Source organism: Diabrotica virgifera, chromosome 7, assembly GCF_917563875.1.
Source record: "Diabrotica virgifera virgifera chromosome 7, PGI_DIABVI_V3a".
Lineage (NCBI taxonomy): Eukaryota > Metazoa > Arthropoda > Insecta > Coleoptera > Chrysomelidae > Diabrotica > Diabrotica virgifera.
In genome coordinates this window covers 182784370-182796671 of record NC_065449.1, presented here as the reverse complement: position 1 = coordinate 182796671, position 12302 = coordinate 182784370, and the positions used below count along the sequence as shown (strand labels likewise).

Sequence of the window (12302 nt, the reverse complement as noted above, 5' to 3'; positions counted from 1 at the left end):
AAAAACAAAATTGTTTTCTTTCGTGTTTGTTTGCTTCTTTTTGAATGTATTTTTGTAAAAAAAAATTGACAAAAGGTGATATTTCGATAGTAAATTTAACCTGGAACAATTTTACTGTAGACGGGTTTGTACCGAAAGTGCATAGAACTTACCCTAATGCACCCTGTGCCTAGCGACTAATTCACCCCTTTCTCAAAAGGCACCCCTTTAAATGGTAGCACTCCGCGGTTTTTCCATATTTAGAGGTCCATTAACCATATGAAACAATAAAACCCCGTTAACGTTGTAGTTCAGTTCGAATTCGTTAGGCAAAGTGACCAGTCGTATTCGAGTTTTGTGCGTTTATTATTGCGGAAGTGATTTAAAAAAAGAGACAATATAAATTTAGTTTTGATAGGATTTAGTTTAACACAATTATTAATTAGTAAGTAGTAATGTCCGAAAAAAGGGCGGCTGATAAGCCGCCCGATCAAAAAAACAGTGAAACTGATAACACGGAGAACAGGTATGTACAAATCGATTTTAATAATAAATATAGACCAGGCGATAAAGGGCCCTTTTTTGTTTTCGTGCAGCATAAAAATTTGAACCTAGGAAGGTTATTCCCCATTAAGATTGGCCATTTTCTTCTTGTTGATGAGAAATTGAAGAATAATGTAATTGACATTAAACCCGTTGGAATTAATAGAGTTAAAGTTATTTTCAATTCATTAGAAATAGCAAATTCATTAGTTAATCACGATGTTATTCTTAAAAATGATTTAATAGCATTTATTCCTAAATTCTACACTCATAAAAAAGGGGTGGTCAAAATGGTAGATACTTTCTTTTCCGAAGAATATTTATTAACTGCAATCAAATCAAACAGAGAGGTAGTGGGTGTTCAGCGTATGAAAAGGCGGATTATCGACTCTGATGGAAATGCGTGCTTAATTGATAGACAAATGGTCATTATTGAATTTTTAGGGAATGAAATTCCTCAATGTGTACAAATAAATTTATGTAACTTCCGCGTTGAACCTTATGTACAACCCGTTGTACAGTGTTTCAAATGTTTGCATTACGGCCACACAGCCAAGCAATGCAAATCAAAAAATCAGAGATGCCGAAGGTGTGCAGATACCAGTCATACAGAAGAAGAATGTAAGGAAGAAAACATGTGCATTTATTGTAATAATACCAGCCATCCTTCAGTATCACGTGTCTGTCCTGTATACACAAAACAAAAAGGGATAAAACAAATTATGGCCTTAGAAAATATATCTTTTAAAGAAGCAGAACACATATATAACAACCCATCATATGCAAAAGTAACGACTAATAATAGATTTTCAATATTAAGTAATGATAATAATTTTCCGTCCCTACCAAACACTTCAGGTAATAGCTCATCTACTTTCACTATTAAAAAACCAAAATCAATGCCTAAACCAAACATTACAAAATCCATTAAGCGATCACATCCAACCTCTCCTACAGCTGATAATATGCCACCTAAAAAATCAAATAAACCTAGTCAAAAATCTAAACCCATTATTCCTAACCCCTACAGAGAAGAGTTTATAGATTATAAAGAAAAAACTATAATGCTAATTACATCTTTTATAAATAAGTTTCAAAAAAATTCTCAATTTTCACTTAATACTCTTACGGAATCCAACATCAGGGATTTTGTTGAGAATGCCTTCGTTTCAAACGATCCGACTGATATTATGGATACATTTAGTGAATCTGATTCAAGTGAAAAACAATTTTTTTAATAAGTACTTTTAATGGCTAACAAACAAATATTTAGAAGTCAATTAGTTATTTTACAGTGGAACAGTAGATCAATAACAACTAACAAAGGTAGTTTATTAAATTACCTTAATACAAACCACGTTGACGTAATCATTGTTTCCGAAACTTGGCTAAAGTCTAATAGTAATTTTTATATAAAAGGTTACAATTTCTATAAAAAATGTCGAGATAATGGTTATGGAGGCGTTGGTATTTTTATTTTACAAACCATAAACTATCAAGAATGTGTAATAGTCCCAAATTTTGAAAACGGCATTGAAGTATGTGCAGTATTTATTCCGGATATGAATATTTCTTTTGTCTCAATATACAAACCCTCTGATATAGTTGTGACAAAGAAGGATTGGTTAAATTTATTTCAACAGTTTAATATTTCTCGTACAATTTTTTGTGGTGATTTTAATGTACACCATTACAGGTGGGGTCCTATCCCGGAAGATCGTGGTGGAAAGGTTTTAATAGAAGTTATAGATATTTTGGAACTAGTTACTTTAAATGATGGATCACCCACTAGGGTAAATCCAAATGGCAACCACTCTGCAGTCGATTTAACCATTGTCTCTCCTTTCTTGGCGGATTTGATAAATTGGTCCGTACGAGAAGATACACTAGGTTCTGACCACTATCCTATACAATTTGAACTTCAGATTTCCCCTACATCTTTCGAAATAAATCCTGCATCCAAATGGAACGACTCTCGGGCTGATTGGTCTTTTTTCCAAGCACTTATTGAAAATGAAATAAATATTAACTTTCCTGTCAATGATCTAGATAACTGTCAACTGACAGAACATTTATTTGACGTTATATCTTCAGCAGCTTCTAAATCAATGCCTGTTAAAAAACCATTTCTTCCTTCTTCGCCAAGGCCCTACTGGTGGGACGAAGAGTGTTCAAAAATAGTAGAAGCTCGTTCCCAAGCCCTTAAGGTTTTTAAAAGACAAGGAAATTTTCCCAATTACCTGGTCTATCAAAATATTTCTGCAAAGGCTAAACGCATTTTCAAATTAAAACAAAGAAATAGCTGGGTGAATTTTATTAATGAACTTAATAGATCTACTCCACTTTCTAAAATTTGGAATTATATAAAATCAATCAGAAACAAATATCACCAACAAAAGAGACCTCCATTAAATAACGATTTAATTGAGGATGTTTTGAATCAGCTTGCCCCGCCCTCAGCCTCCAATGTCAACGTGGAAGATCTAAATAATTTTCGTTTTCGGTCTACTTTTGATAGTACTTCTGAAGCTTTCACCTTTTCAGAGCTTTCTTTGGCACTAAAACAAACCAAGAACACGGCTCCTGGTTTGGACGGTTTTACCTATAAAATTTTACACAATCTTCCAGACTCAGCAAAACAAATCATTTTAAAAGTTTTCAACAACTGGTGGTTGAAACAAGATTATGCTGAGAGTCTTAAAAACATTGTCATATGTCTAATACAAAAGCCATATAAAGATCCAAAATTACCGTCATCATTTCGACCTATATCACTTATGTCGTGTCTTACTAAAACATTTGAACGAATGATTAAATTTCGACTAGAATATTTTATTGAAAGCAATTCTCTTCTACCCATTGCACAGTACGGATTTCGTAGAGGTCATAGTACTATTGATGCATTGACTCATTTGGTTACTGATGCACAAATATGTTTTTCTGAAAATAAATACATGTTATGTTTATTTGTCGACTTAAAAGGTGCGTATGATGTGGTTGATTTGAGTATCTTAAAAATAAAATTGTGTGGAATGGGTATCAGCAAATGGGTAGCAACTAATTTAATAAACTTGTTTTTAAACAGGAAAATATATATTCGTGATCACAAAAATGTACTCCACGGACCAAGAACGGTATGTAACGGTTTACCGCAGGGATCTATATTGAGTCCACTTTTATTTAACGTATACACAGCTGAACTGCATGGTTTGATGGATGACACTATAAAAATTATCCAATACGCGGACGATATTTGTTTTTATACCATCCAAGATTCATATGAACAATGTATTAGAGACTTAAAGCATATTTTCTACTGCATGCGTGATTGGTTTAATAATATGGGTTTTAGTTTTTCACAGGACAAGACAGCGGTAATGTGTCTTACCAGACACAGACTAAAAACCTCTGATCTTTGTACCATAGGTGACATTACTATTCCCTTAGTGACAGAATATAAATATCTAGGTGTCCATATTGATAATAAGCTTTTATGGACGAGTCACATAAAACACGTAAAGCAGAAATGTGAAAAAGGGCTTAACCTTCTGCGCGTAGTTTCCAAATATAAATTTGGTGCAGATGTTAATATATCCCTTACATTTTATAAGTCCTACATTCGATCAATAATGGATTATGGATGTACACTTTACGCCTCAACTAGTAAGTCAAATTTATTAATTTTAGACAGAATACAGTATAAAGCAATAAAGATATGTCTAGGAACTATGGTCTCCTCACCAAATAGTGCAATTCTTGCTGAAGCACAAGAACCGCCCTTGTGTTTTCGTAGACAATATTTAGCGAACAAACAAATTATAAAATACAGGACGTTTAGTACATTTATGGTCAAGAAAATCGCAGATGTAGCAGTTCAGAGTTTTATAAACAAATATTGGAGAATTAAAAATTCTCCTCCACTTGCTGATGCCTTTATTTATACAGAAAAGCATAAAAAACTTATATATACCCTAAATAACTATCCATTATACGAAACAAACTTTGAAGCTTTAATACTTAAACCAACCATTATCATACCAAACTATCCGGATAATTCAAATCTCACAAAATTAATGTTCAAATCTGTACTTGGTAATCTAGGAGAAAATAAAACAGTCATATATACGGATGGATCAAAAAATAAAAATAAAACAGGCTGTGCATTTCTCGTTTCAGACACCAATCATGTTGAGGAATTTAAAGTTCCATATTATTTAACAGTTTTTAGTGCAGAAGCGATAGCCATAGGGAAAGCTCTAGATTGGTGCGAGGCTAATGTAACTTCATCTGTGATAATTGTAAGTGACTCTCTTTCAGTGTTGCAGGCAATTAATAGTTCCCCAATAAAACACTATAAAAATAATCTTATATTATCTATAAGAAATAGTATATTTAAACTGCAAGAGCGTGGTATAGGAGTTACACTAGTTTGGGTAAGGGGTCACTCAGGGATATCTGGAAATGAAGCTGTTGATCTTGCAGCCAAAAAAGCATTGAATTCAGAATTGAGTTTAAATATTTATAACTCATTAGATATTATTAATTTGTATAAGGAAGATGTTAGGGATAGATGGGAGGCTCATTACAGAACATCTTCATCCAATTCTGAAAGTCATTATTTTAAAATTCACCCAGCATTACCAAAAATTATTCCACATATTAACACTTGGAATTATAATAGGCGACATTCGTCTATAGTATCTCGTTTAAAATTGAATCATGGACGTTTCCCAGCCCATTTGTTTCGGATAGGTATCATTGACTCTCCGCATTGTACCCATTGTCCGGAAAATCCTGTAGCCGATATAAATCATATTTTCTTAGAGTGTCAAAAATATACTGCATATACAGATACGCTGTATCAAGAACTAAGAAAACTTACAAGTCTACCGATTAGTATCACTACTCTATTAGCACAACAAGACAAAGGAATTTACGATATTTTAATTAAATTTATCTTAGAAGCTAAAATAGATATATGAAAAAGTAATTATACCTAGAAGATACAATCACTTTTAAATTAAAAAATTCTGTGGCAAATAGACATGGTCTAATGCCATCCACTCTCTCATCACTCTCTCATCACACACACACACACACAACGTTGTAGTTCCTTTTAGCTCTCTTATTTTGAACATAATCAATAGCCTATTTATGATGACTTCTTTAACTTACCATCGTAGTCATAGTTGTGATGGTTGGGCGGTGGCGAGAGTCTATTGGGAATGGGACTGGGCGAACTAAACATCGGCGGAGGTGGGATCGGTCCGATTTCTGAAACAGGAATGGGCGGTTCGGGCAGCTCGGACAACATGAACCCTGGTACTCCGACCGGAATATGCGGAGGAGGGATGTTGTGGAGATGCTTCTCGTGGGGCGGAGGTGTGCTGCCTGGTGGAACAGATTGCCCGTCGGCGACTAAAAAATATAGAAGGTTTAAAAATATTATCTCAGGTGCCTGATTTATCATACACATTTTTATTTTTATAAGATATTATTCACTTTTAATCGGCCATACCGATTAGATTATTATTTTAAGTATGCTAATTTTGAGTGCATATTCAAAACCTCTTCTGTACACCTTTTAATTACATTTTTGCAATACTGGCTATTTTCTGTTTTCTTGTGTAGGTATACGGACTTTTATTATACGTAATTAACATTGTGTACATTGAGTATTGATAATAGCAAACTTGAAAACAAAGGAAACATCATTATTATTGTTACAGCACTGTAACCTAACATATTCTTTTATAAGTCTACGACCAGACGAGCGACAATTACAGCGCTGTAAATGAAGCTTGAAAAATGGGTCCCACCCTATGACCCTACGTTGCTGCAGCGACATTTACAGCTCAGTCTGGCCATCCACTACACTCACCGTGGGACCCATTTGTTGAGCTTCATTTACAGCGCTGTAATTGTCGCTCGTCTGACCTTAGAGTTAATAGTACAGAGTACTATATTTCTTTGCAATGCTTACTTAATCGACAAAAAATTAGAATTTTGGTAAAAGTCTTACTTAAATGTAAATTTTTTCGATCCTCTCATCTATTCGAAGAAAGACTATTTACATAAAAATTGAAAGGACAAATTTAGGCGTCAGTAAAACGAGGTTATAGGCATAGGGCCGCCGAGAGGGATGAGCGGGCCCCGGTAAAAAGTGAAGGGCGGGCCCCCGGCAAAAAGTGAAGAGCGCAAAAAACTGTTTGATTATTTTTATACAAATAAAATTATTAATAATAAATAATAAGAAACATTTCAAATATAAATTTTATTAAATTTTGATTATATTTATAATAGTGAAAATATTTATAATACAAGTGTTTTCGAGTTTTCTGATCGGCAAAAAGTCTAATTTTCGAAAAATCGCATGGTTTTGCCAAATCATTCTCAATTCACAAAGTTTATAGGCAACTAACCGATCCTGTTTCATTGTAGCTATCATTACCTGATAGCATTTTTATGCGAAGAAGGAACCTAAAGGATCTTTCTGCTTTTGCGACTGTCACCGGTAATGTGCAAAATATTCTTAATGCAATAACGATTCAAATTTGAGATGTTTAATTTTATTAATCAAATCTATTGGAGAAAGTGGTTCACCAATATTATCCGTTTATATCGCCCTAAAATAAAAAATTTTATCTATCAATTCTTTACTGATGTCTTCTTTATAAAACTCGCGCAATACATACAGGGTGTCCAGAAACTCTACCGACAAACGAAAACAGGAGATTCCTCAGATAATTTTAAGACAATTTAACCCAATTCACCTAGTCCGAAAATGCTTCTTAAGGGAGCTAGAGCTCTTTGAAGATGGCGTCATGAAATTAGTTTTTCTTAAATACCTCCAGAACGCTTCTATTTAGAAAAACGAAAATTGGTATGCATATTTACTTTTCAGAGATGAATCGATTCCATCCATTGCAAATTTCTAGTACCGGTCATAGGCGTGCGTTTTGGGTAGAGCAACGGGTATTTTATGGCATAACTTTTTTGTCCTTAACTTTTATGCATTTTTGACACCGGATTATTAAATTGTGACATATTCTAGTACTAAAAGGTACTCTTGGTTTAAGGTGGTAGGACACACCGTTTTCTAGAAAAATCGATTTGAAAGCTTTTAGTTTTTGGAATTTGAAAAAAAATTGAAAGAACTTTTCAACAACAAACGAAGTATTTTACCAACATAAAGTAAGAGTAACTTTTAGTACTCGAATACCTTATAATTTAATAATCTCGTGTCAAAAATGCTCAAACATTCAAGACAAAAAAGATATGCTACAAAATAACTATTGACCTACCCAAAACGAACGCCTATGACCAGTACTAGAAATTCGCAATTAATGAAATCGATTTATTTCTGGAATATAAATAAATGTACCAGTTTTCGTCTTTCTAAACAGTTTTTTTTGAATTATTTTTTAATTCAAAAAGCGAAAAGTTTTCAAATTGATTTTTCTAGGAAACGGTGTGTCATACCGATTTAAAACAAGAGTACCTTTTAATACTAAAATACTTCCCAATTTAATAATCCAGTATCAGAAATGCATAAAAGTTAAAGATAAGAAAGTTATGCGATAAAATAACCGTTACCCTACCCAAAACGGACGCCTATGATCGGTACTAGAAATTTGCAATGGATGGATTAGACTTATATCTTGAAGATAAATACGCGTACCAATTTTTGTTTTTCTAAATAGAAGCGTTCTGGAGGTATTTAAGAAAAACTAATTACAAGACGCCATCTTCAAAGAGCTCTAGCTCCCTTAGGAAGCATTTTCGGACCAAGTGAATTGGGTTAAATTATCTTAAAATTATCTGAAGAATCTCCTGTCTTCGTTTGTCGGTAGAGTTTCTGGACACCCTGTATATCAGTCATTTTTTTAATATTGTCTTCATCTTCATCTCGAAATAGTCATACAATTTTAAATAGCGAATGAAATTTATTTTCCGCATTAAATCTTCTGGTTAAATTGCTTATTATAAGATAATATTAAATACATATTTCTCAGCGAAATATTGCGTCGGGCTCAAAATTATCAGTCGCATCAATACTAGGTCCAGGCAAATCATCAAAAATCTCACAGGCTTTTTGCGCCGTTTTTTTATTTGATTAAATACTGGAGTTATTCCATAATCGCTGATAACTAATTTAGATTTTTCAACATTGATTCTTCTCATTTTTTGTAATTCTTCTAGAAGCCCTGATATATGTTTAATCTCCATATCCATACCATAGTTTTATCTGACTGCACTGTAGTACTTGACTCCTGTGATTTATTGCTGTTAAAATTTTAAACCAAATCGATTAAAGGTCATAATATTAAATATAGCCGAGTATTAATTAAACGCATTATGGACATACAGTGAAGAGCAAAAAAACGAGAAAAATTACGTCTTTGGTCTCGTCGACGCCGGGCCCCTTACATCGCCGGGCCCCGGTAAAATGGACCGGCTGTACCGCCCTCTCGGCGGCCCTGTACAGGCATAAAAACAGTATGAATCGATCCTTTTACACACGTCCATGTAAATCAGACTCTTTTTTAAATGATCTAACTCTAAATATTATATTTACACAATATCTGAACCGCCAAACTGTAGGCGTCAACAATCTAGATCAAATTTTATTTAGGAATACACCTCCATTTTTTGTTATTCTATTCTTACTAAAAAGGTTTTTAATAGCCTGCCGTAAAAAATTTAGTGATTTTGTTACCAACTAAAAAGCCATAAAAAAGATCTTAAAATGTCCCCTCACTTTGAAAGCCTATATAAAAGCCGTTTCTCACGTTATCGACACAATCTCACTCGGTCAATTATCTCTACTCCTTATTACACATCTCTCGTCCTTAGTGAGACAATCATATTGCGATGCTGTCGGAAAAAATGGAAAAGGAACTTGAAAAATTAGGAAAAACCTAAGAAGCAGAATCGATGTATAAATAAATAAGTTAGAATATCAGTTGTTCTTTGGTTGATTTCAAAAAGTCCATACTGCAAGATTCATAATAATATAATAGTTTAGCTTATCTTACTTCATTATCTCACAAAACGGACTATACGAAGTAACGAGATCAACTAACTAATACAGTCAATAAAGTAATGATGGAGAAAGTCTTTGAAAACAGTTCAATAACGTCAATAGAGGATTAAAACAGGGATAACACTGGTCAACAGACTTATTGAACCTAGTTCTAGAAAAAATAATTAAAGGAGCCAAGGTCCAGAGAAGCGGCATGGTTATGAAAAAAAGACAACATGCATAGGTTTGGATGATGGCTTGGTAGTTTTGACACGTTTAAGAATAGAACTTCGAAAAATGTTCACAAAATTTGAAGAAGAAGCTAGAAAATAAGTGTATCGAAATGGGGAAAATGCAGAAGAAAATAAATGGATTACCCTAATTACGAATGAGAGAGAGAGAGAGAGAGAGAGAGAGAGAGAGAGAGAGAGAGAGAGAGAGAGAGAGAGAGAGAGAGAGAGAGTATAAATTTAAGAAGGTAACAGAATTTGAGTACCTTTGAGTAACAGTTACAAATAAGGGCGAAGAGAGAGAAATAGATAAACGGATGGTGAAAGGTAGCAAAGCAGTAGGATTATTAAACGCAATGTTAAAGGTAAAAAACGTATCCAGGTCAGCCAAGATTCGAACATATGAAACAACAGCACCCGAAGCGTTTGGTATGCATTTTAAACATGGACAATGAATCAGAAAAAAGAAAAAAGTTAGAGATTTGGGAAAGGAAAATATTGATAAATGATAACAGTTTTTAGTGGTATAAAAGAGACTAACGGGGAATGGCGCAAAAGAACAAACCAGGAGCTAATGGAGATGTATAAGAAACCAAAAATAATACAGAAAATCAAGGCACAGAGAGTTAGATAATTAGGACATGTTTTACGAATGCTGAAGCGAATAATTTCCCCCTTCGGGAATGATGGGTCTTCATCACCGGTGATGTCACTTATAAGGCCAAGACAATAGGATGCATCCAGACAGCAACAACCACCAACTGTAGCAACACTCAACATCTTTAGCTGCATTGACCTGAGGCAATCCATCTAGCCCAGGTCGAGAGAAATTAACAGCTGTACCATTCGACATCAAGAAGTTACCATCGAACCAATAACAAACCCCATAAGTATAATCTACAAATTGTTAGTTTTTGGCAAGAATCTGAATATATTTGTTAATGCATTTAATAAGTCATATTTTTATTATATCTTTTTGAACAATAAACATGATTAGTTAAAATATTATTTTGTTTGCTTCCATTCTGAATTTTCATGGTTCATATTTAAGATTAGGACAAGACGAACACACACCTTGGGAGACTGAGGTAAGCTAGGGTGAACGATAACTATCTTGGTTGGTTGAAATATTATTTTCAAATTGTATTTCAATTAGCAGAGGTAGTTTCTCGTTATTCGCTTCACTGGCGCCCCACGTTGGGCCCACCATTTTGAGTCAGTCATTGACATGAGACATGACAGCGTGAACTGTAGAAAGGTAGTATAAGCATGTTTCGTAATGAAAGACAGATATCTAGAGAGTAAGGATATATGAAGTATGTACGTTCAGTATGATGATTTAGATGTTAGATTGAAAAGAGATATAGTAAATAGAGGATAACAAAAGAGGGCGCCAAACAGGTTTTTAACGAAACAACAAGTAAAACAAACAGAAGAAGATTATTACTAATGAAATATTAAAGAAAATAAAGTAAAATAATTATTTAAAATTAAAATAGCAAAGATGTGACGTTTGTAACGTTACAATGCCAAAAAGAAAGAAAAGTCTCAAGAGTTCTGCAAGCAGAAGAACAAGGGAAGAAAAGAAGAGGAAGACCATGAATGAAGTGGTTTGATGTCATCCGGACTCACATTGAAGGAATAAGAACAAGAGACTTATGCAATGCATATAATAACAAAATATATGTGAATATAATTACAGTGATGAGCGTGTTAATAACCGGCAAAATAGCGCAAAAGATGGAAAATATATTAAATTGTGAGATAAAAAGAAATAAAACTAGTAGAGTTGTTAAACTTAGCGATAGTAACATATAAATTAACATTATATTGATTGTTTCCCACCTTTAGACGTATCAGAGGAGTATGTCAACTAAAACTGTCACTGTGACAGTGGCATTTCTCAATTCGTCCGATACGTCTAAAGGTGGGAAACAATCAATATAATGTCAATCTATAAGTTACTATCGCTAAAGTTAACACCTCCACTAGGTTCATCTCTTTTTATCTCACAACTTAATATATTTTCCATCTTTTGCGTTATTTTGCCGGTTGTTAGTGCGCTCATCACTGTATATTAACATGTGATTAACTTATCTCAATCTAGAATCTATTTTATCATTTTTCAGCTATAAAGGTACTTATATTCAATTTTTCCCTTTTTTAGAATCAACGAAAGTCTAATACAGATTAGTGCTACTAATATAGTGATTGACTTCTCAGAAAAACAAATAACCAACTTGAGTTACTAAATATAGTACTTACAGTGTTCGCTATGATAACACAACAGCCTCCTGGTAAGCTTCCCGTGTCCCAAAGTGCTCGGCCGTTCTGGCTTCGAACCGATATTTTCCATTCCGGGGGGTTGAGTGACATGTAAGGGCGTCTCTCCGTTCGGAGAAAGAGCGCCGTTGTGTGCCGCTCCATCAGTCTTTTCTTTTTTCGGCTCTGCAACAGGAAGAAAATCAAAATGAGTGCACGGTAGGAAAGTAAGAAAAATGAATGCTATAAATAATGGAAAATTG

General features: G+C 33.9%; 1 protein-coding gene across 7 annotated transcripts in view; it reads right to left on the bottom strand.

The window, feature by feature from the left end:
- LOC114327765 (phosphatase and actin regulator 3) overlaps positions 1-12302 on the bottom strand; it is a 1198052-nt gene that overhangs the window by 51342 nt on the left and 1134408 nt on the right. For all 7 annotated transcript variants that reach the window (XM_050655618.1, XM_050655619.1, XM_050655622.1 and 4 more), the window contains 2 exons: positions 12043-12225; positions 5698-5940 (listed from right to left, as the gene is read on the bottom strand). In XM_050655618.1, coding sequence (XP_050511575.1) covers positions 5698-5940; positions 12043-12225 — 426 coding nt within the window. The remainder of the gene's footprint in view (positions 1-5697; positions 5941-12042; positions 12226-12302) is intronic.